Source organism: Eschrichtius robustus, chromosome 3 (genome assembly GCF_028021215.1).
Source record: "Eschrichtius robustus isolate mEscRob2 chromosome 3, mEscRob2.pri, whole genome shotgun sequence".
Taxonomy (NCBI): domain Eukaryota; kingdom Metazoa; phylum Chordata; class Mammalia; order Artiodactyla; family Eschrichtiidae; genus Eschrichtius; species Eschrichtius robustus.
In genome coordinates, this window is record NC_090826.1 from 35069405 (window position 1) to 35092849 (window position 23445).

At 39.7% G+C, this 23445-nt stretch overlaps 1 protein-coding gene across 4 annotated transcripts in view; it reads left to right on the forward strand.

The window, feature by feature from the left end:
* Nucleotides 1–22078, forward strand: part of CCDC30 (coiled-coil domain containing 30) — a 164618-nt gene extending 142540 nt beyond the window's left edge. For all 4 annotated transcript variants that reach the window (XM_068539659.1, XM_068539661.1, XM_068539663.1 and 1 more), the window contains 5 exons: nucleotides 1787–1928; nucleotides 11953–12089; nucleotides 13145–13259; nucleotides 21002–21069; nucleotides 21321–22078. In XM_068539659.1, the coding sequence (XP_068395760.1) occupies nucleotides 1787–1928; nucleotides 11953–12089; nucleotides 13145–13259; nucleotides 21002–21069; nucleotides 21321–21498 (640 nt within the window). In that variant the 3' untranslated portion in view covers nucleotides 21499–22078. The remainder of the gene's footprint in view (nucleotides 1–1786; nucleotides 1929–11952; nucleotides 12090–13144; nucleotides 13260–21001; nucleotides 21070–21320) is intronic.
* Nucleotides 22079–23445: the final 1367 nt, after the last annotated feature.

Genomic DNA, 23445 nt, shown 5'->3' on the forward strand with positions numbered 1-23445 from the left:
TGTGTAGTGTCTCCCTTGCCCCAAGGATAGGAAATGTATGACCTCTTGATCTTTTCCTCAAACGGGGTTTAGCCCTTCTCTGTCCCTGCCATGACTGTTATCTTAAGGCATCCACAGGAGACAAAGCCTGACTCTTTACCCTGTTTCTGCTGTTACTTCCATTTCGGAGAGCAAACAGGAGGCTGGCTGTAAATGCCTAACCTGGAGCCCACCTATCTCCTGTCTCAGGAAATGCAAACAGGAGGCTAGTTACTTGTAAGTGTCCAGCCGGAAGCCCACCTTTTTCTCGCCCCAAGAAATGTGAACAGGAGGCCAGTTGTAAATGGCTACCCTGGAGCCCATCTATCTCCTGCCTTAGGTTCAAAGTGAAAGTTCTTAATTTTTAATTTGAAGAAGCACTTTCTGAGTAACAATATTCTTATTTGGAAAGCACAATCGTCTTCAGAGCAGTTTGCCTAGTGGTGGTATGCAGGATTTAATCTATTTTCTTGTTTACTCAGGTTAGCTGTTGTAGTAGCTTGAAATGGTAACTCAGATTTTTGTTGTCTTTCTTTTAATAGCAGGTTTATTGAGATATAATTCACATACCATACAATTCACCCATGGAAAGTGTACAAATCAGAGGCGTTTAGTTGTACATCCATCGCCACAATCGATATTAGAACATTTCATTACCCCAAAAAGAAACCCTTTAGCTATACCCCCCAGCCCCAGGCAATCACTAACCTACTTTCTTTCACTCTATATTTGTCTCTTCTGGACATTTCATCTGAATGGAATTGTAAAATATGTGGTCCTTTGTGACTGGCTTCTTTCACTTAGCATAGTGCTTTCAAAGTTCATTCATGTTGTAGCATGTATCAGTACTTCATTCCTTTCTGTAGCGGAATAATGTTCCATTGTACAGATACTCCATATTTTGTTCATCGATTCATCAGTTGATGGAAACTTGGGTTGTTTTAACCTTTTGGCTGTTGTGAATAGTGCTACTATGAACATTCATGTACAAGTTTTTGTGCGGACGTATGTTTTCATTTCTCTTGGGTATATACCTAGGAATGGAATTGCTAGGTCATATGGCTCTACGTTTAACCATTTGAGAAACTGCCAGGCTTTTTCCATTTGCCATTCCTACCAGCAGTGTATGAGTGTTCCAGTTTCTCCACATCCTTCTCAGCACTTGTTATTATCTTTCTTTTTTATTTTATCCATTCTACTAGGTGTGAAGTGGCATCTCATTGTAATCTTGATTTGCATTTTCTTTATAGCTAATGATGTTGAACATCTTTTCATGCGTTTATTAGTGGTAAGTCAAATTTATGTCAGAATCAGAGTAAGAGTCTTGAGCAGAGACATATAGAATTGGCATTTAAAAGTCTAGACTCAAGGCAAGGACTGAGAGCAAACCCAGTTATCTGGAAAATAGACAAGATAGAAGTAGTGGGTTATATCACTGTCCAAGGGTGTAGCCAAGAACTAGAAATGTTTAAATTGATGGCTGAATCAGTGGAGCAGGATTCCACATTTTTAGATGTCAGGGATCAGAAGTCAAGGAGTTTCCTGAGTTGGGGATGACTGAATCTTGTGTTATTTAGGAGGTTGTACTTGGTCCATTCCCCCAACTTGGGGGCAAGAAGTCCTGCAGATGTGAGGCAGGACAAGTCTCCATCTGTGGTGCCAGTCCCTGACAAAGCAAGAAGAGGAAACCCAAGAAAGGTGCATACTGAGGAGGCAAAATAGTTTTCACTGTGTTCAGGTGCACCTATATTTAAATTTGCTTTTGTAGAAACTATAATGAGAAGCATCACCACCACAAAGCCAAGCTTCGCAGAGTCAAGGATCGTTTAGTTCATGAAGTAGCTCTCCGAGATGAGAGAATCAAACAACTTGAAAATGAGATTGGAGCCCTGCGGCAACAAATGGAAAAGGTGAGGGGAAAAGGTGGAGAGCTCACTGGTGATGCTGGTGTTGGTCATCTGGAGAAAGCCCATTCGTTTTTTAATGTATTTGTGGCCTCTTCATAGCCCAGGTTTCCATTTCTTTTCTTTGCACCCTTTTTCAATTTGAGTAATTGTTTAAGCCCTGCCCCAAAGTGTGTAAGACTCATAGTGATGCTAGATCAAATTAGACACTGAAAATATTCTGCACTGCTGCTTAGGACTAGTGTCTTGCCTTCAAATGAAAATATCTTCTTAATCACCCTGCAGCAGAGACTTCCAGACCACCCTCCGTAACTCATTCCTACTTTATGCAGCCTTCATTTTGCCTCACACTTCTGTCAGTTTTAAATGGCAGTGAAAACAGGTGACCCCTATTCTTTTATCAGTCCTTGACTGGTGCCTTCAGGCTGTTTTCTAAATATCCCTGGTTTCTTTGTTTGTCTTGTCGCCCCTGTGACTTTCTAGTGTGTGGGTAAAAAGGAAATGGGACAGATGAATGGGATCAAATGACAAATGGCCTTGAGAGCATTAAACTACATCGACTCAAAATGGAGAGCAACTGATTTGGCCAGGAATGTTTCCCTTCTGGAGATCCCCAGCCCATTTCAGAATTTTGAAAACATTGTCCTTGGTCCTAAATTACTCATTTCTTCACCCAACAAATTTTCATCATACCACCACTATGTGCCAAGGATACCAAAACAGTTGATGTAAATTCAGTTATTCCATGGGCTATTATAGGACTCCAGGGTAAGAATCCTTAGATTACACACAGAAAACATCTGAGGATTATAACAGATGGGTCACCATTGTTGTGTTTTTAGTTTTAAAAAATCCTCTTGATACTCTAAACTGTAGTAAAAAAGGAAAATATGTTAGATTTTGCAGTACCCTCCTATTTTGGCACTAATTAATCCAACTTTTAAAGACTCAGATCCACAACTAGGAAGACAATATAGAAAATATAACAGAAGAAAGTAGCAACCCTGGTTCATGGGCCCCCCAGAAATATCACCAACCTATTCTGTATTACCCATTCTTCCTTGTGATGCCTGCCTTCCACTTCCAGGCGTACATGGCAAAACCAGCCTCCTGCTTTCAGCAGGCATGTTTCCTGACTGTACTGTGTTCCAGTGTACCCCCAAAATTCATGTCTACCCAGAACCTCAGAATGTGACCTAATTTGGATGTAAGGTGTTTTCAGGCATAAACAGTTAAAATGAGGTCATACTGGTTAGCGTGAACCCTAAATCGGATATGACTAGTATCGTTATAAGAAGAGGAAAAGACACACACAAAGACAGACACAGGGCAAGAAGGCCATGTGATGATAGAGGCAGAGATCGGAGTCATGAAGCCACAAGCCAAGAAACACCAAGGATTGCTAGCAACTACCAGCTAGGAGAGAGACATGGAACTGATTCTCCCTCAGCGCCCCCAGAACTAACCCTGTCCACACCTTACTGGCCTCCAGAACTGTGAGAAAATAAATTCTTGTTGTTTTAAGCTACCCAGTTTGTGGTAATTTGTTACAGCTGGCCTAGGAAACTAACATATCTGCCCAAAAAACCACAGGCCTCCATGAAATTAACTGGAGACTGCAAGTAAGCAGAGGCGAGGAAAGAGTGGTAGGTGTTGGCCTTGGACAGACTTGGATGCAAAGTCTAGCCCTGCCACTTGATAGTTCTGTGACCTTGCCCGAGTCCCTGTGCATCATTTTCTTCCTCTGTAAAATGGGGAAATAATCCCTACCTCACAAGGTTTTCATGAGGATTAAAATACAAAATGCCTAACATGGGACCTGGCACATATAAATTTTCATAAATATTATTTTCTTCTTAGTGTAAAATCTCTTAGAAGCATGTTAATCAGTAGATGTACCACAGTGGTACAAACCTGGAGCTCCTGATTTTACTTATTTTAGGGCCCGTGAACCAGAGCCCCAAGCATACAAAAGCTGGGCTCACTTTCTAAGCACCTAATCTCCAGAAAATAATGCCACTTTGGGGGGCTTCATTCCTTCAGCCTTCTCTTTATACAGTGAGCCAGCTTAGTCCTCTGACTGTGTGACCACCCAAACCAGATTTCCCCAGATATTTGATCCTATTATTACAGCAGATGTCCTGATTTTTTGGTTCCAAAAAATTACAGTATTTCCAACGGACAGGGTGTCAGTAGCCTGCCCCACTCAATTTCCTTTCTAATCCAGTTATAACTGCAGAGAGCATTATTTGTGGGGTAGCTGCTTATATTCTCAATCCTTATCATAAATATATTTAAATAATAGCAGGCAAGACTATTGTTAGACATTGAAGGGTCCTGGATGAAGGACTTTAAGATCTGGAAGAGCTTGTTTCAAAACATACTGTAATCTCCTTCCTTACAATTCCTTAATAATAGATGGACAGCCTTTCTTTCTTTCTTTCTTTCTTTCTTTCTTTCTTTCTTTCTTTCTTTCTTTCCTTTCTTTCCTTTCTTTCTTTCATTTTGAATTATAAATGACATAACATTTTATTAGTTTCAGGTATATAACGTAATGATTTGATATTTATATATATTGCTAAATGTTCACCACAATAAGTCTAGTTAACATCCATCACCACACATAGTTACAAATTTTTTTCTTGTGATGAGAACTTTTAAGATCTACTGTCTTGAGGAAATCCCAGAAGGAGGCAGAGGACAAATTGCAACCTGTACGGAACAGGAGGTTAAAGGTGCTGATTCTCCAAGGAGGGAGATTGCTAGTAAAGGGGCTGGAATGGCGAACCCGAGCACAAGGAGATGAGAAATGAGGTTTTAAGATTCTTACTAAGAGAGGATTAACCAAGATGGCGGAGTAGAAGGACGTGCTCTCACTCCCTCTTGCGAGAGCACCAGAATCACAACTGGCTGCTGGACAATCTTTGACAGGAAGACCCTGGACTTCACCAAGGAGGATACCCCATGTCCAAGGACAGAGGAGAAGCCACAGTGAGACGGTAGGAGGGGCGCAATCAGAGTAAAATCTAATCCCATAACTGCTGGGTGGGTGACTCACAGACTGGCGAACACTTATACCACAGAAGTCCACCCACTGGAGTGAAGGTTCTGAGCCCCACGTCAGGCTTCCCAACCTGGGGGTCCGGCAACGGGAGGAGGAATTCCTAGAGAATCAGACTTTGAAGCCTAGTGGGAATTGATTGCAGGACTTCGACAGGACTGGGGGAAACAGAGACCCCACTCTTGGAGGGCACACACAAAGTAGTGTGCGCATCGGGACCCAGGGGAAGGAGCAGTGACCCTGGGGGAGACTGAACCAGACCTACCTGCTGGTGTTGGGGGGTCTCCTGCAGAGGCGGGGGGTGGCTCTGTTTCACTGTGGGGACAAGGACTCTGGCAGCGGAGGTTCTGGAAAGTGCTCCTTGGCGTGAGCCCTCCCAGAGTCTGCCATTAACCCCACCAAAGAGCCCAGGTAGGCTCCAGTGTTGGGTTGCCTCAGGCAAAACAACCAACAGGGAGGGAACCCAGCCCCACCCATCAACAGTCAAGTGGATTAAAGTTTTACTGAGCTCTGACCTCCACAGCAACAGTCAGCTCTACCCACCACCAGAGCCTCCCATCAAGCCTCTTAGATAGCCTCAACCACCAGAGGGCAGACAGCAGAAGCAAGAAAAACTACAATCCTGCAGCCTGTGGACCAAAACCCACAGTTACAGAAAGATAGGCAAGATGAAAAGGCGGAGGGCTATGTACCAGATGAAGGAACAAGAAAAAACCCCAGAAAAACAACTAAATGAAGTGGAGATAGGCAACCTTCCAGAAAAAGAATTCAGAATAATGATAGTGAAGATGATCCAGGACCTCGGAATAAGAATGGAGGCAAAGATTGAGAAGATGCAAGAAATGATTAACAAAGACCTAGAAGAATTAAAGAACATACAAACAGAGATGACCAATACAATAACTGAAATGAAAACTACACTAGAAGGAATCAATAGCAGAATAACTGAGGCAGAAGAACGGATAAGTGACCTGGAAGACAGAATGGTGGAATTCACTGCTGCGGAACAGACTAAAGAAAAAAGAATGAAAAGAAATGAAGACAACCTAAGAGACCTCTGGGACAACATTAAACGCAACAACATTCGCATTATAGGGGTCCCAGAAGGTGAAGAGAGAGAGAAAGGACCAGAGAAGATATTTGAAGAGATTATAGTTGAAAACTTCCCTAACATGGGAAAGGAAATAGCCACCCAAGTCCAGGAAGCGCAGAGACTCCCAGGCAGGTTAAACCCAAGGAGAAACACGCCGAGACACATAGTAATCAAAGTGGCAAAAATTAAAGACAAAGAAAAATTATTGAAAGCAGCAAGGGAAAAACGACAAATAACATACAAGGGAACTCCCATAAGGTTAACAGCTGATTTCTCAGCAGAAACTCGGCAAGCCAGAAGGGAGTGGCATGATATACTTAAAGTGATGAAAGGGAAGAACCTACAACCAAGATTACTCTACCCGGCAAGGATCTCATTTAGATTTGATGGAGAAATCAAAAGCTTTACAGACAAGCAAAAGCTAAGAGAATTCAGCACCACCAAACCAGCTCTACAGCAAATGCTAAAGGAACTTCTCTAAACGGAAAACACAAGAGAAGAAAAGGACCTACAAAAACAAACCCAAAACAATTAAGAAAATGGTCATAGGAACATACATATCGATAATTACCTTAAACGTGAATGGATTAAATGCCCCAACCAAAAGACATAGACTGGCTGAATGGATACAAAAACAAGACCCATCTATATGCTGTCTACAAGAGACCCACTTTAGACCTAGGGACACATACAGACTGAAAGTGAGGGGATGGAAAAAGATATTCCATGCAAATGGAAATCAAAAGAAAGCTGGAGTAGCTATACTCATATCAGATAAAATAGACTTTAAAATAAAGAATGTTACAAGAGACAAGGAAGGACACTACAGAATGATCAAGGGATCAATCCAAGAAGAAGATATAGCAATTATAAATATATATGCACCCAACATAGGAGCACCTCAATACATAAGGCAACTGCTAACAGCTATAAAAGAGGAAATTGAAAGTAACACAATCATAGTGGGGGACTTTAACACCTCACTTACACCAATGGACAGATCATCCAAAATGGAAATAAATAAGGAAACAGAAGCTTTAAATGACACAATAGACCAGATAGATTTAATTGATATATATAGGACATTCCATCCAAAAACAGCAGATTACACGTTCTTCTCAAGTGCGCACGGAACATTCTCCAGGATAGATCACATCTTGGGTCACAAATCAAGCCTCAGTAAATTTAAGAAAATTGAAATCATATCAAGCATCTTTTCTGATCACAATGCTATGAGATTAGAAATGAATTACAGGGAAAAAAACGTAAAAAAGACAAACACATGGAGGCTAAACAATACGTTACTAAATAACCAAGAGATCACTGAAGAAATCAAAGAGGAAATAAAAAAATACCTAGAGACAAATGACAATGAAAACATGATGACCCAAAACCTATGGGATGCAGCAAAAGCAGTTCTAAGAGGGAAGTTTATAGCTATACAAGCCTACCTCAAGAAACAAGAAAAATCTCAAGTAAACAATCTAACCTTACACCTAAAGAAACTAGAGAAAGAAGAACAAACAAAACCCAAAGTTAGCAGAAGGAAAGAAATCATAAAGATCAGAGCAGAAATAAATGAAATAGAAACAAAGAAAACAATAGCAAAGATCAATAAAACTAAAAGTTGGTTCTTTGAGAAGATAAACAAAATTGATAAGCCATTAGCCAGACTCATCAAGAAAAAGAGGGAGAGGACTCAAATCAATAAAATCAGAAATGAAAAAGGAGAAGTTACAACAGACACCGCAGAAATACAAAGCATCCTAAGAGACTACTACAAGCAACTTTATGCCAATAAAATGGACAACCTGGAAGAAATGGACAAATTTTTAGAAAGGAATAACCTTCCAAGACTGAACCAGGAAGAAACAGAAAATATGAACAGACCAATCACAAGTAATGAAATTGAAACTGTGATTAAAAATCTTCCAACAAACAAAAGTCCAGGACCAGATGGCTTCACAGGTGAATTCTATCAAACATTTAGAGAAGAGCTAACACCTATCCTTCTCAAACTCTTCCAAAAAATTGCAGAGGAAGGAACACTCCCAAACTCGTTCTATGAGGCCACCATCACCCTGATACCAAAACCAGACAAAGACACTACAAAAAAAAAAAAATTACAGATCAATATCACTAATGAATATAAATGCAAAAATCCTCAACAAAATACTAGCAAACAGAATCCAACAACACATTAAAAGGATCATACACCACGATCAAGTGGGATTTATCCCAGGGATGCAAGGATTCTTCAATATACGCAAATCAATCAATGTGATACACCATATTAACAAATTGAAGAAGAAAAACCATATGATCATCTCAATAGATGCAGAAAAAGCTTTTGACAAAATTCAACACCCATTTATGATAAAAACTCTCCAGAAAGTGGGCATAGAGGGAACCTACCTCAGCATAATAAAGGCCATATATGACAAACCCACAGCAAACATCATTCTCAGTGGTGAAAAAGTGAAAGCATTTCCTCTTAAGATCAGGAACGAGACAAGGATGTCCACTCTCACCACTATTATTCAACATAGTTCTGGAAGTCCTAGCCACGGCAATCAGAGAAGAAAAAGAAATAAAAGGAATACAAATTGGAAAAGAAGAAGTAAAACTGTCACTGTTTGCGGATGACATGATACTATACGTAGAGAATCCTAAAACTGCCACCAGAAAACTGCTAGAGCTAATTAATGAATATGGTAAAGTTGCAGGATACAAAATTAATGCACAGAAATCTCTTGCATTCCTATACACTAATGATGAAAAATCTGAAAGAGAAATTATGGAAACACTTCCATTTACCATTGCAACAAAAAGAATAAAATACCTAGGAATAAACCTACCTAGGGAGACAAAAGACCTGTATGCAGAAAACTATAAGACACTGATGAAAGAAATTAAAGATGATACCAACAGATGGAAAGATATACCATGTTCTTGGATTGGAAGAATCAACATTGTGAAAATGAGTATACTACCCAAAGCAATCTACAGATTCAGTGCAATCCCTATCAAATTACCAATGGCATTTTTTATGGAGCTAGAACAAATCATCTTAAAATTTGTATGGAGACACAAGACCCCGAATAGCCAAAGCAGTCTTGAGGCAAAAAAATGGAGCTGGAGGAATCAGACTCCCTGACTTCAGACTCTACTACAAAGCTACAGTAATCAAGACAATATGGTACTGGCACAAAAACAGAAACATAGATCAATGGAACAAGATAGAAAGCCCAGAGGTTAACCCACGCACCTATGGTCAACTAATCTATGACAAAGGAGGCAAAGGTATACAATGGAGAAAAGACAGTCTCTTCAATAAGTGGTGCTGGGAAAACTGGACAGCTACATGTAAAAGAATGAAATTAGAATACTCCCTAACACCATACACAAAAATAAACTCAAAATGGATTAGAGACCTAAATATAAGACTGGACACTATAAAACTCTTAGAGGAAAACATAGGAAGAACACTCTTTGACATAAATCACAGCAAGATCTTTTTTGATCCACCCCCTAGAGTAATGGAAATAAAAACAAAAATAAACAAATGGGACCTAATGAAACTTAAAAGCTTTTTCACAGCAAAGGAAACCATAAACAAGACGAAAAGACAACCCTCAGAATGGGAGAAAATATTTGCAAACGAATCAACGGACAAAGGATTAATCTCCAAAATATATAAACAGCTCATTCAGCTCAATATTAAAGAAACAAACACCCCAATCCAAAAATGGGCAGAAGACCTAAATAGACATTTCTCCAAAGAAGACATACAGACGGCCACGAAGCACATGAAAAGATGCTCAACATCACTAATTATTAGAGAAATGCAAATCAAAACTACAATGAGGTATCACCTCACACCAGTTAGAATGGGCATCATCAGAAAATCTACAAACAACAAATGCTGGAGAGGGTGTGGAGAAAAGGGAACCCTCTTGCACTGTTGGTGGGAATGTAAATTGATACAGCCACTATGGAGAACAATATGGAGGTTCCTTAAAACACTAAAAATAGAATTACCATATGACCCAGCAATCCCACTGCTGGGCATATACCCAGAGAAAACCGTAATTCAAAAAGACACATGCACCCGAATGTTCATTGCAGCACTATTTACAATAGCCAGGTCATGGAAGCAACCTAAATGCCCATCAACAGACGAATGGATAAAGAAGTTGTGGTACATATATACAATGGAATATTACTCAGCCATAAAAAGGAATGAAATTGAGTCATTTGTTGAGAAGTGGATGGATCTAGAGACTGTCATACAGAGTGAAGTAAGTCAGAAAGAGAAAAACAAATATCGTATATTAATGCATGTATGTGGAACCTAGAAAAATGGTACAGATGAGCCAGTTTGCAGGGCAGAAGTTGAGACACAGATGTCGAGAATGGACATATGGACACCAAGGGGGGAAACCTGCGGTGGGGTGGGGATGGTGGTGTGCTGAATTGGGCGATTGGGATTGACATGTATACACTGATGTGTATAAAATTGATGCCTAATAAAAACCTGCAGTATAAAAAAACAAACAAACAAAACAACTAATTCTAAACTTTCATTGGGTTATTTGTATGGAAATATGTTAATATAAATGTTTCAGACATTACATGAAATTTCTAAAAATCTTGTATTTGTATGGAAATATGTTAATATAAATGTTTCAGACATTGTACGAAAAAAAAAAAAAAGATCTACTGTCTTCACAACTTTCTCATATGCAATACAGTATTACTAACTATAGTCATCATGCTGTACATTATATCTTTATGACTTATTAATAACCGGAAGTTTGTACCTTTTGACTGCTTTCACCCATTTCGCCCACCCCTCTCCACCTCTGGCAACCACCAATCTGTTCTCTGTATCTATGAGTCTGGTTTTTTTTGTTGCTTGGGTTTTTTTAGATACCACATATATGGACAGTCTTTTCTGAATGATCTGTATTAGTACCTTATTAAAAGAAAGAAAGTTGCCCCTCTTAACCCTGTGATTCACCCATCTACCAGAGGTGATTTTTCTCCTCCCATCCCCACTCGCTCCCACACCTGGCAGGTGGAAACAAACACAAATAGGTGAAGGCACTTGCCTGTTACCATTGACAGGTTCTTGGTGAAGTGAGAAGGGCAGTTCTACACTTGTGAGCTTCTAAACTCCTCACCAACAGTGATATTTACTAATATCTGCTGACTCAATATAAGAATGTTCGTGTTTTTTCACAAAATATAATCCTTTATCATTTTAGCTATAACTTCGCTAGCTATTGCTTCCAGGGAAAACGTTGGTAGAAAATGAAACATGGTGTCAAGCTAGAAATCATTTCAGCATCATCACTGCAAGAATATTCTCGGTACCTGGTTTACATGCTGAACTTGCCAAGCCAACTGAGACCCTGACATTGGTTGTCAGGTGAGGTGGCTAGATTCCCATCTTCCTCCCTTTGCCTTAAAAAGACTATAACTACAAAGCAGATGGAAATGTGTCACCTGGAAATCTTTCTCAATATGGAGATTCAGAGAATTCAGTTTATTTGTTAGTGACTCGATACCTATGGAATTAGAATACAGATGAGAGCATTGGGACCTTACTGGGAGTTGAGCGTTCAGATATTTTTAAATGTTAACCCAAAAGAATGAGTAAATGTCCAAACAAAATACGTGACATAAAATAACCAAGATAAATAGAAGAACCATCTAGCTGACAATTCAGCAAACAGACAAAGACAGACTAGAAGACAGGAGAAAAGAAGTTCACAAGGCAATTTGCTGTCAGAGTTTAGAAACAGGCTGATGCTCTTAAATGTGTGATTCTTTTTCCTGCTGGGGTAATTAGGGGGCTTTATTATCCCTAGGAGAAGGCATTCCAGGACCAGATCACCACCCAAAATGATATCCTGCTCCTAGAAAAGAGGAAACTTCTGGAGCAGCTCACAGAGCAAGAGGAATTGATCCACGGCAATAAATGGATAATATCTTCCATCCAGAGCAGGTAGGTGCCTGCCTGAGTCACCTGTCAGCTCCACAAAGCGGAGGTTTCTCCCTCCACAAAGAGATCTTTCCAGAGGTAGTCCTTTGAGTTTGCGGCCTATCTGATAACTGTTTCTCTGCCATTCTGCTGTTTTTAGCAGTTCATACAAGTGGCAGAGTTGTGAAATTAAAGAGAAAAATATCATGGAGAAGGCGGGCTGGGCATTCAGATAGGCTCTTTCATGGCAACATTGCCTCCTGAGGACCCAGCTATGCTCATTCGGGCCCATCCCTTTGTGTGTGTTGACACTCATGTTTATCATTTGGGACCTATGGAATCAAGGTATAGACCAAGAGAGAAGCAGGCTGGCATCCCAGCTCAATGACTTTCTGGTTTTATCTTCTCACGCAAGTTACTTTCCCCACTCTGAGCCTCAGTTTCCTCATCTGCAAAATAGGCTTCATAACAGTATCTCTTTTATGGGGTTGTTGTGAGGATTAAAGGAGCTAATACATGAAAAGTTTTAAGTGCTTACTGTGTGGATAGGTTGCAATACCTAACGTACATGGTAAGTACTTGGTAAATGGTTGCTGCTGCTACTACTATTTTTACTTCTACTACTACTACTACTACTACTACTACTACTACTACTGAAACAAAAGCATGGGATGACTGAGATTAGAACCAGATGTAGGCTGTGTATGAACAGTGTTCATACACAATGTATGGCTGTGTATGAACCAGATGCAACCAGATGAACAGTGTTTGAAGGGATGCAGGGTCCCTCCCCTAAATGGGATCGTATCCTTCCTTAAGTTTCTGGAGGGCTGGAATTGTGCCTTTCGTATTCTTGCATATAGTGTGTCTCTGTTCTCAGTATGTATTTAATGACGGTGTACAAGCCGGAGGCTTATTCATTTTTCACTTGGTCTTGGAATATGGTGGGAATTATTCTGGCAAAGTTGGTTCTAAAAACTGGCAGTGGGCTAAGACGCAGAACTAGTGGGAAATGGGAGAGAGTTTTTAGGAAGGATACAGAAATGTTTAGTTATGCCTCTGATTTATGCCATCCTTAGAGTACTTTTCCTGGATAAAGAAAATAAGCAGCTACAGGAAAACAGTCTCCGGCTCACCCAGCAGGTTGGTCTCTTAGAGCGGATCATAAGGAGCATCCAGATCCGCAGAGGGGAGGTAAGCCTTGCTGTTCTCACTTTCCTTCATCTTCTGCAAGTAGCTGTAGCCTGCACTTGGCCTCACGGTGGACTGCAGCGAAGAGGCTCGCCGGCTGCACACCGGGGCAGCAGGCCTTCAGACTGCTCTGGACCAGCTTTGCTCTTCACTGGGTCAGCCTTTGTCCAGCGTGCTCCTCCTGTGTGATCCCAAAGCAGTTCGTGTATGCCTCCTAGCTTCTTCCTTAACACCCTGTATTGTCATCACCTTTTCACTTCTCTATCTCATCGTCTCAGCAGCGACATCCTGGAGGGCAAGGGTTGCATCTCATATGCCATTGTATCTGTGGACAGGTACTCCATAAATATTTGAGAATGAACGGATGTTAAATGTCCTCACACAGATGCCTCCTTCTCAGCTATCCTGTTTAACATGTATTATTCTTGCCCCAGCTGAGAGATGAGCCCATCTGAGGCTCAGAAAGGTAAAGTGAAGCTAGTCTGCTCTGGCAAGGAGTTAAGCCTAAGGAGAACATCTGAGTCAGAGGAAAGCAATTATGTTACAAAAAAACCGTGCTGGCAAGTAGCCAAGTCCAGAGAGCTGCAGCAAATAAGGCTCTCTGTTCAGATGAGGTCCAGAGTCTGGCTGGTGAGCAGTCAGCCAGAGGGACTTCAGTAAGCAGAGCTGCATTCTGACTCCAGGATAGAGGCTGCTTGCTTTCTTCCCTGGCTTGTATCACCTGCTAGGCGTTTCTTCCTAGGATATTTCACAGTAGATCCTGCTCGTTGGGTACTATTGCTATAAGCGTTAAGGCCTGCATCATGTTTGGTCTCAGGAAGGTGATAGTTTCCAAGTTTTTGAGTTGTTTTGCAGATTTTCTTAAAAGTAGAACTGCCACAAAAACAGAAATATAGATCAATGGAACAGGATAGAAAGCCCAGAGATAAACCCACACACACGTGGTCACCTTATTTTTGATAAAGGAGGCAAGAATATACAGTGGAGAAAAGACAGCCTCTTCAATAAGAGGTGCTGGGAAAACTGGACAGCTACATGTAAAAGAATGAAATTAGAACACTCCCTAACACCATACACAAAAATAAACTCAACATGGATTAAAGACCTAAATGTAAGGCCAGACACTATAAAACTCTTAGAGGAAAACATAGGCAGAACACTCTGTGACATAAATCACAGCAAGATCCTTTTTGACCCACCTCCTAGAGAAATGGAAATAAAAACAAAAACAAATGGAACCTAATGAAACTTCAAAGCTTTTGCACAGCAAAGGAAACCGTAAACAAGACGAAAAGACAACCCTCAGAATGGGAGAAAATATTTGCAAATGAAGCAACTGACAAAGGATTAATCTCCAAAATATACAAGGAGCTCATGCAGCTCAATATCAAAAAAACAAACAACCCAATCCAAAAATGGGCAGAAGACCTAAATAGACATTTCTCCAAAGAAGATATACAGATGGCCAACAAACACATGAAAGGATGCTCAACATCACTAATCGTTACAGAAATGCAAATCAAATGTACAATGAGGTATCACCTCACACCAGTCAGAATGGCCATCATCAAAAAATCTACAAACAATAAATGCTGGAGAGGGTGTGGAGAAAAGGGAACCCTCTTGCACTGTTGGTGGGAATGAAAATTGATACAGCCACTATGGAGAACAGTATGGAGGTTCCTTAAAAAACTAAAAATAGGGCTTCCCTGGTGGTGCAGTGGTTGGGAGTCCACCTGCCAATGCAGGGGACACGGGTTCGAGCCCTGGTCTGGGAGGATCCCACATGCCGCAGAGCGACTGGGCCCGTGAGCCACAACTACTGAGCCTGCGCGTCTGGAGCCTGTGCTCCGCAATAAGAGAGGCCGCGATAGTGAGAGGCCCGCGCACCGCGATGAAGAGTGGCCCCCGCTCGCCGCAACTAGAGAAAGCCCTCGCACGGAAACGAAGACCCAACACAACCATAAATAAATAAATAAATAAATAAATAAATAAATAAATAAATAAATAAATAAATAAATAAATAAATAAATAAATAAATAAATAAATAAATAAATAAATAAATAAATAAATAAATAAATAAATAAATAAATAAATAAATAAATAAATAAATAAATAAATAAATAAATAAATAAATAAATAAATAAATAAATAAATAAATAAATAAATAAATAAATAAATAAATAAATAAATAAATAAATAAATAAATAAATAAATAAATAAATAAATAAATAAATAAATAAATAAATAAATAAATAAATAAATAAATAAATAAATAAATAAATTTATTAAAAAAAAAAAAAACTAAAAATAGAACTACCATACGACCCAGCAATCCCACTACTGGGCATATACCCTGAGAAAACCATAATTCAAAAAGAGTCATGTACCAAAATGTTCATTGCAGCTCTATTTACAATAGCCAGGACATGGAAGCAACCTAAGTGTCCATTGACAGATGAATGGATAAAGAAGATGTGGCACATATATACAATGGAATATTACTCAGCCATAAAAAGAAACGAAATTGAGTTATAGTGAGATGGATAGACCTAGAGTCTGTAATACAGAGTGAAGTAAGTCAGAAAGAGAAAAACAAATACCGTACGCTAACACATATGTATGGAATCTAAAAAAAAAATGGTTCTGAAGAACCTAGGGGCAGGACAGGAATAAAGACGCAGATGTAGAGAATGAACTTGAGGACATGGGGCGGGGGAAGGGTAAGTGGGACGAAGTGAGAGAGTGGCATGGACATATATACACTAACAAATGTAAAATAGATAGCTAGTGGGAAGCAGCCGCATAGCACAGGGAGATCAGCTCGGTGCTTTGTGACCACCTAGAGGGGTGGCATAGGGAGAGTGGGAGGGGGACGCAAGAGGGAGGAGATATGGGGATATATGTGTATGTATAGCTGAGTCACTTTGTTATACAGCAGAAACTAACCACTGTAAAGCAATTATACTCCAATAAAAATGTTAAAAAAAAAAAAAAAGTAGAACTGCCAGATGATGTGACCTAATTTCCAACAGTTTATGTCTTTGCTTGAGCTACAACTGTTCTTAATTGTCTAGTCATTCACTCTTTTACTTAATCATTCATTCAACAAACATTTATTTATTTATTAAAGGGAACTTTATTATTTTTATTCATTTATTTTTGGCTGTGTTGGGTCTTCGTTGTTGTGCGGGCTTTTCTCTAGTTGCAGCGAGCGGGGGCTGCTCTTCATTGTGGTGCGCGGGCTTCTCATTGCGGTGCCTTCTCCTGTTGCAGAGCACGGGCTCTAGGCACGCGGGCTTCAGTAGTTGTGGCACACGGGCTCAGTAGTTGTAGTTCACGGGCTCTAGAGCATAGGCTCAGTAGTTGTGGCGCATGGGCTTTGTTGTTCTGCGGCATGTGGGATCTTCCCGGACCACGGCTCGAACCTGTGTCCCCTGCATTGGCAGGTGGATTCTTAACCACTGCGCCACTGGGGAAGCCCTCAACAAACATTTATTAATTCCAAGAACTGTGATAGGTCCTAGGAATATGGAAGATAGTTCCTGTTTTCAGAGACCTTCAGTCTAGTAGAAAAGGACAGACACATACGTGAATAAATGCTATAGTATTGTCGGTGCTGAGTTACAGGCCTTAAAGGAGTATTTTTTAGGACCAGTGGTTTTGAGATCCACAATATTGTCATCAAATCAAGATAAGAAATGTCACATGGGTCAGAACCAGAGTACATCAAGCTCAGTATCCCACGTGTGACAAAGGTACCAAGTTGTAACATCTTGACACCTATTGGAATAAACTCCAAAACTGTTTATAAACTTAGAATCTTAAGGATCCTCCAATCCAATCCTCTCATTTTACACAGGAGGGAGATAAAACCCAGAGAAGTTGAATGATATGTCAAAGACCACGTAGCTACTGCTTACATTTCTAAGATCTGTTGATTCTCAGTGATTACCACATATGCAAATAGATCAGTATATAGATCCCTGAGATCAGACATATCCTAGGTTGCTTCCTTTCTTGGGGCTACAGTGGTGACAGCTTGACATTCGTTGGGTGCTTACTATGTGCCTGGGACTGTTCTAAGCATTTTATGTATATTATCTCCTGTAATCCACAAAATAATCTTATGTGAAAAGCCTGTCATTCCCACTTTCACAGTTGAAGAAACTGAGACCTGGAGAGGTGAAGTGACATTATTGCCCAAGGTCACATAGCTGATAAATAGAAAAACAAGGACTGAAAACAGCACTCTCTGGTCCCTGCTCTTAGCCACTATCTCATAATACTCCAAGTCAACTGTTTCCCTTGCAGGGGCATTGGAGTAACCAGGGACATAGCCTTTGTAATAGACCATGTTGCTGCCTGTATTGTAATTCCATCTTTCTTCTCAGTTGGCTTATAAACTCCAAGAGAGCAGGAACTCTGCCCATCTTGTTACCCATTGTATCCCAAATACTTGGCACCTGGGTCACGGCAACAACTTCTTAACTCATCTCCTTTCAGTCTTTCCTCCTCTTCTAATCTGCCCCGCCCACGCCACTAGACCCATCATTGTGAAACACTGCTTGATTTCATAGTACTTCACATCAAAGAGTTTCAGAGACTGCCTTTGTCTATAAGACAAAGTTTATTCGTTCAACACATATTTATGGACCATATACAGTGTGCCAGGCCTCATGCTGTTCCCCATGTGGTTTAAATATGATGGTGAACAAGAGATACTGTCTGTCTTCCCAGAACTCGGGCCCAGTGAGAGTGACAATCATGTAACTTGCAACTGCCATGCGCTAAGTTCTACAAGAGCAGTAGGCCCAGAATGCTGAGGAAGCAGGGGGAGTGGTGTCTCAACCTGTCTGGGGTGGCTAGGGAAGGCTTCCGGAGTTATTGATGTCTAAACCAGAACTGAAGCCACATAAGAACTTTCCATATTCCAAATACCTTTCTGACAAACCTGATCAAAAGAAACTAGCCTATTCACCGTTTCCCCAAAAGCTCTGCCGTTTCCTCCCCTGAATCATGTATTTCCCTTGCTTGGGAAGACACATCTCATCTCCCCTGTCCCATCTTCCCAGGCTTTGTCTTTTGAAGTTCTATGGTTCTTATAGTCTATGGCCGGAGGGGTCTTTAGAAAATACATGTAGTCTGAGCTGATGACTCAACACTGTGCGAGGATTTCCCGCAGTCTTCAGAATAAAACCCGCATTTTCTGACATGGTCTTTATATGCTCTGTGAGTAGGCCTCTGGTCTGTTTTGGTCTACATTTTTCTGAGAAAGAATATTTGGTTTTTAAAGTAATGGAGCTCAAAACAGTTACGTGTTTTTTATGATTTAAAGGGACAGAAAATGTTTACCAGAGTATTAGGAACTCATCAAATAGAATGGAATGATTATATCAGCTAACATGAGGTAATTCATGTAGAAAAGTGAATATAAAAAGCAAGCTAACAGTGAAAAGCACTAATATAAAAAGTATGGCATTTAATTTTTTTGTTGTTGTTTTTTGTAAATAACTGCTTAACTGCTTAAATGTTATTAAACCTCTCTAATATTTGGTCTCTTCGCTTTTTTTTTTTTTTTTTAATTTTTATTTATTTATGGCTGTGTTGGGTCTTCGTTTCTGTGCGAGGGCTTTCTCCAGTTGCGGCAAGTGGGGGCCACTCTTCATCGCGGTGCGCGGGCCTCTCACTGTCGCGGCCTCTCTTGTGGCGGAGCACAGGCTCCAGACGCGCAGGCTCAGTAGTTGTGGCTCACGGGCCTAGTTGCTCCGCGGCATGTGGGATCTTCCCAGACCAGGGCTCGAACCCGTGTCCCCTGCATTGGCAGGCAGATTCTCAACCACTGTGCCACCAGGGAAGCCCAGTTATTATTTTTAAAATAATTTTATTTATTGAGGTAACATTGGTTTATAACATTATATCAGTTTCATGTGTGTAACATTATACCTTGCCTTCTGTATACACTACAGCGTGCTCACCACCAAAAGTTTAGTTTCCATCCATCCATCCCCCTTTTGCCCATTTCACCCTCCCACACCTTCCCCTCTGGTAACCACTACTCTGTTCTCTGGATCTATGTGTTTATTTTTGTTTGGTTTGGTTTGTTCTTTTTTATTATTATTATTCCACATGTGAGTTAAATCATATGTTATTTGTCTTTCTCTGTCTGACTTATTTCACTTAGCATAATACCTTCAAGGTCCACACATGTTGTCACAAATGGCAAGATATCATTTTTATATATGTATAATCTACTTAATCCATTCATCCTTTGATGGGCACTTAGGTTGTTTCCATATCTTGGCTATTATAAATAATGCCATAGGGGTGCATATAGCTTTTCAAATTACTGTTTTTGTATTCTTCAGGTAAATACCCAGAAGTGGGACTGGTTAGTGTGGTAGTTCCTAATTTTTTTAGGAATTTCCATAGTGTTCTCCATAATGGCTGCACCAATTTACATTCTGACCAACAGTATACGAGGGTTTGCTTTTTTCCACACCCTTGCCAACACTTGTTATTTCTTGCCTTTATGATAACAGCCATTCTAACGGGCGTGAGGTAATATCTCATTGTGGTTTTGATTTGCACTTCCCTAATAACTGGTGTTGTTGAACATCTTTTCATGTGCCTATTGGCTATCTGTATGTCTTCTTTGGGAAAAAATGTTTATTTAGCTCCTCTGCCCATTTTTTAATTGGGTTGTTTGCTTTTTGTTGTTGAAAGTATGACATGTATAGTTACCAAATATTCTATAGGTATTAGGGATTACAGTTTTCCCCCCAATTTTGTTGATATAATTGACATATAACATTGTATAAGTTTAAGGTGTACAATATAATGATTTGACATATATATGTATTGCAAAATGATCACCACAATAAGATTAGTTAACATCTATCATCTCATATAGTTACAATTTTTTTTTCCTCATGACAAGAAATTTTAAGATCTATTCTCTTAGCTACTTTCAATATATACAATACAGTACTGTTAAGTATATCATCATGTTGTACATTACATCCCCAGAACTTATTTCTCTTACAAGGGAAGTTCATACCTCTGACCACATTCACCTAATTCCCCCATCCCTGACAACCGCAAATCTGGTCTCTATTTCGATAAGTTTGGTTTTTTTAAACTCCCAGTGTATATGAGTTCATACGGTATTTGTCTTTCTCTTTGTCTGACTTATTTCACTCAACCTGATGACCTCAAGTTCCATCTGTGTTGTCACAAATGGCAGGATTTACTTATTTTGTTAAAAGAATTTGTTTTTTGCTGAGTAGTATTCTATTGTACGCATATTCTTTATCCATTCCTCTATCAGTGGACACTTAAGTTGCTTCCATATCTTGGCTATTGTAAATAATGCTGCTATAAACATGGAGTGCAGATATCTCTTTGGGACAGTGTTTTCATTTCCTTCAGATATATACCCAGAAGTGGGATAGCTGGGTCATATGGTAGTTCTCTTCTTAATTTTTTGAGGAACCTCCATACTGTTCTCCATAGTGGCTGCACCAATTTACATTCCCACCAACAGTGCACAAGAGTTCCCTTTTTTCCACATCTTCTCCAGCATTTGTTATCTCTTGTCTTTTTGATGATAGCTAGTCTAACAGGTGTAAGTTGAGGGGATTATATTTTTAACCAAAAATATATATAAAGCATAAGTTTTAGGTTCATATCGCCAATGGTTTATCATTATAATTTTTTAATATTCATCCTTTCTTTTCTTTAAGGAAACAACAATTAGTGACATCCCTGAATTTGAAGTATTGAATAAAATTGTGCCCTTACCAAACTCCAGGTGAGTAAAATCAAGACAGTCATCTGCATGCCTGAGAGTTATGGCTGCCTAGCTAGTTCTAGTTGCTGGCTTGAGAAAGCATAGCAGGGACTTTCCCGGTGGTCCAGTGGTTAGGACTCCGCGCTTTCACTGCCAAGGGGGAACTAAGATCCTGCAAAAGTTGAAATTCTATTGATGCCTTAACTCTGTAACCCCAAAGTGCTACCGAGAGATCCTGTCTATACAAAGTCCTCACACATGGCCATTCTTAGTTTTTCAGGAACGGGTTTGGTAGAGTCAGCTGGAAGTCTTCAAGAAACTGAAGAACATAGGTCAGAAGAAGCAATGGCAAACCCCAAGTCCCTCGAGTCTCTTTCGTGTTCACAGAATTCTGAAGCTGGATACATAAACGTGGCTTCTCTGAAAGAAACACATCGCATCCAAGAATAAGGCCAAGTCAGAACTGTAAAATCACTGGTGTCTAAAACTAGACTGATCAAAGCTGCTAACTTAAAGCTTGGGCATGAGGGTGGAGCATGACGTGGAGAAGAGCTATGACAGATCCTCACTGGACGTCAACCAGGAGTCTTCAAAATTGCTGATAAATTCATTAAACCTGTTCTAAAAATGGATTTCTCAAGTTTGTTTGGTATCCTCAAATGCCTTGTATTGATCAATGTCGTGACTTAAGTTCAGTGGTTTAATTAGGGTTCTTTTTTAAAGATTTTTTTTGATGTGGACCATTTTTTTTAAAGTCTTTATTGAATTTGTTACAATATTGCTTCTGTTTTTTATGTTTTAGTTTTTGGGCCCCAAGGCATGTGGGATCTTAGCTCCCCAACCAGGGATCGAACCCACACCCCCTGCACTGGAAGGCAAAGTCTTAACCACTGGACCACCAGGGAAGTGCCTAATTAGGTTTTTGTTCAGTAGAGCACATATACAGCTAATTCAGCATTCTTTCTATTCTTATTATCATGGGTATTTTCTTATTTATTTTTTAATTTAAAAGTAAAAACAATGTAATCACCTTAAAGCAAATATTTGAGGGGAAAAAAATCTATAAAGCCCACATTCTTAACACAACTATTTTCATTTATTCTTTTCTGGTTCTTATTCAAATGTATATACTTTAAATAGTTATCATATTGTATATATTCATTTTCATAGTCTGATTTTAAATTTAATATTTCATAAAACATTTTCCCATGTTTCAACAGTCTTCATAATTATTCTTTCAAAAGCCACATGGTAGGGCTTCCCTGGTGGTGCAGTAGTTAAGAATCCACCTGCCAATGCAGGGGACACGGGTTCGAGCCCTGGTCTGGGAAGATCCCACATGCTGCGGAGTAACTAAGCCCGTGCGCCACAACTACTGAGCCTGCGTGCTGCAACTACTGAAGCCCGCGTGCCTAGAGCCTCTGCTCCACAACAAGAGAAGACACTGCAATGAGAAGCCCGCGCATTGCAACGAAGAGTAGCCCCTGCTCACCGCAACTAGAGAAAGCCCGCGCGCAGTAAAAGAGACCCAGTGCAGCCAAAAATAAATAAATAAAAATAAATAAAAAAATTTTTTTAAAAGCCACATGGTATTCTATCATGTTGATGTCCTATAAATTCTCTTGTTGTTTGACCTTTGTTTCTACTTTTTTACTATTTAAGATTATGCTGTGATGAAAGTGTTTGTAAATGTAGCTCTTTTCTTCTCTTGAGTACTCCATAAAACACATTTACAAGATCAGCATAATTGGGCTAAAGATATAAATGTTAATAGTTTTGATATGTCACTTGTCAAATTACTTTTAAAAAAGATTGTTTTCTATAGTTGAACTCTTTAAACCTCAATTTCTTAATCCATAAAATGGTAGCAATGGTAGTTCCTATCCCATAGAGTTGTGAGGACCAAATGAAATGAAGCATGTATTTAGCACTTAGTAAAAGCTTAACAAATACTAGACATCATTATTTATTTTCACTAGCAGTTTGAGTGTACTAGTTTTTCCACAACCTCATCAACATTGGATATTATCAATTTTTAAAAAATTATTCTAAATAGTTGGTATAAAACTATACTGAAGGATGGTTTCTGCTGCTCCTTCCCTTCCTCCCCCTTTCCCTCCTTATTCTCCTCCTCTTTCTTCTTCACCTTCAATTGGAGGTAGAGAGGGAGACCAAGGGGAGAGGGAAAGTAACCAGAAATTTTTTAAAAGACCCCTTAAGTTGAGACACACTGAATTTTTATGTGTGATCCTTGCTTCCTCAGACCACTGAACTAGAAAGGATGGTCAAAGGATATAGAAAATAATAGCTGTGATATTGAATCTAAGCCTTACCCAATTCATTCAATTCACTGGATTCACTGAGTCTATTTACTGAATCCCTACTGTGTGCTATTCA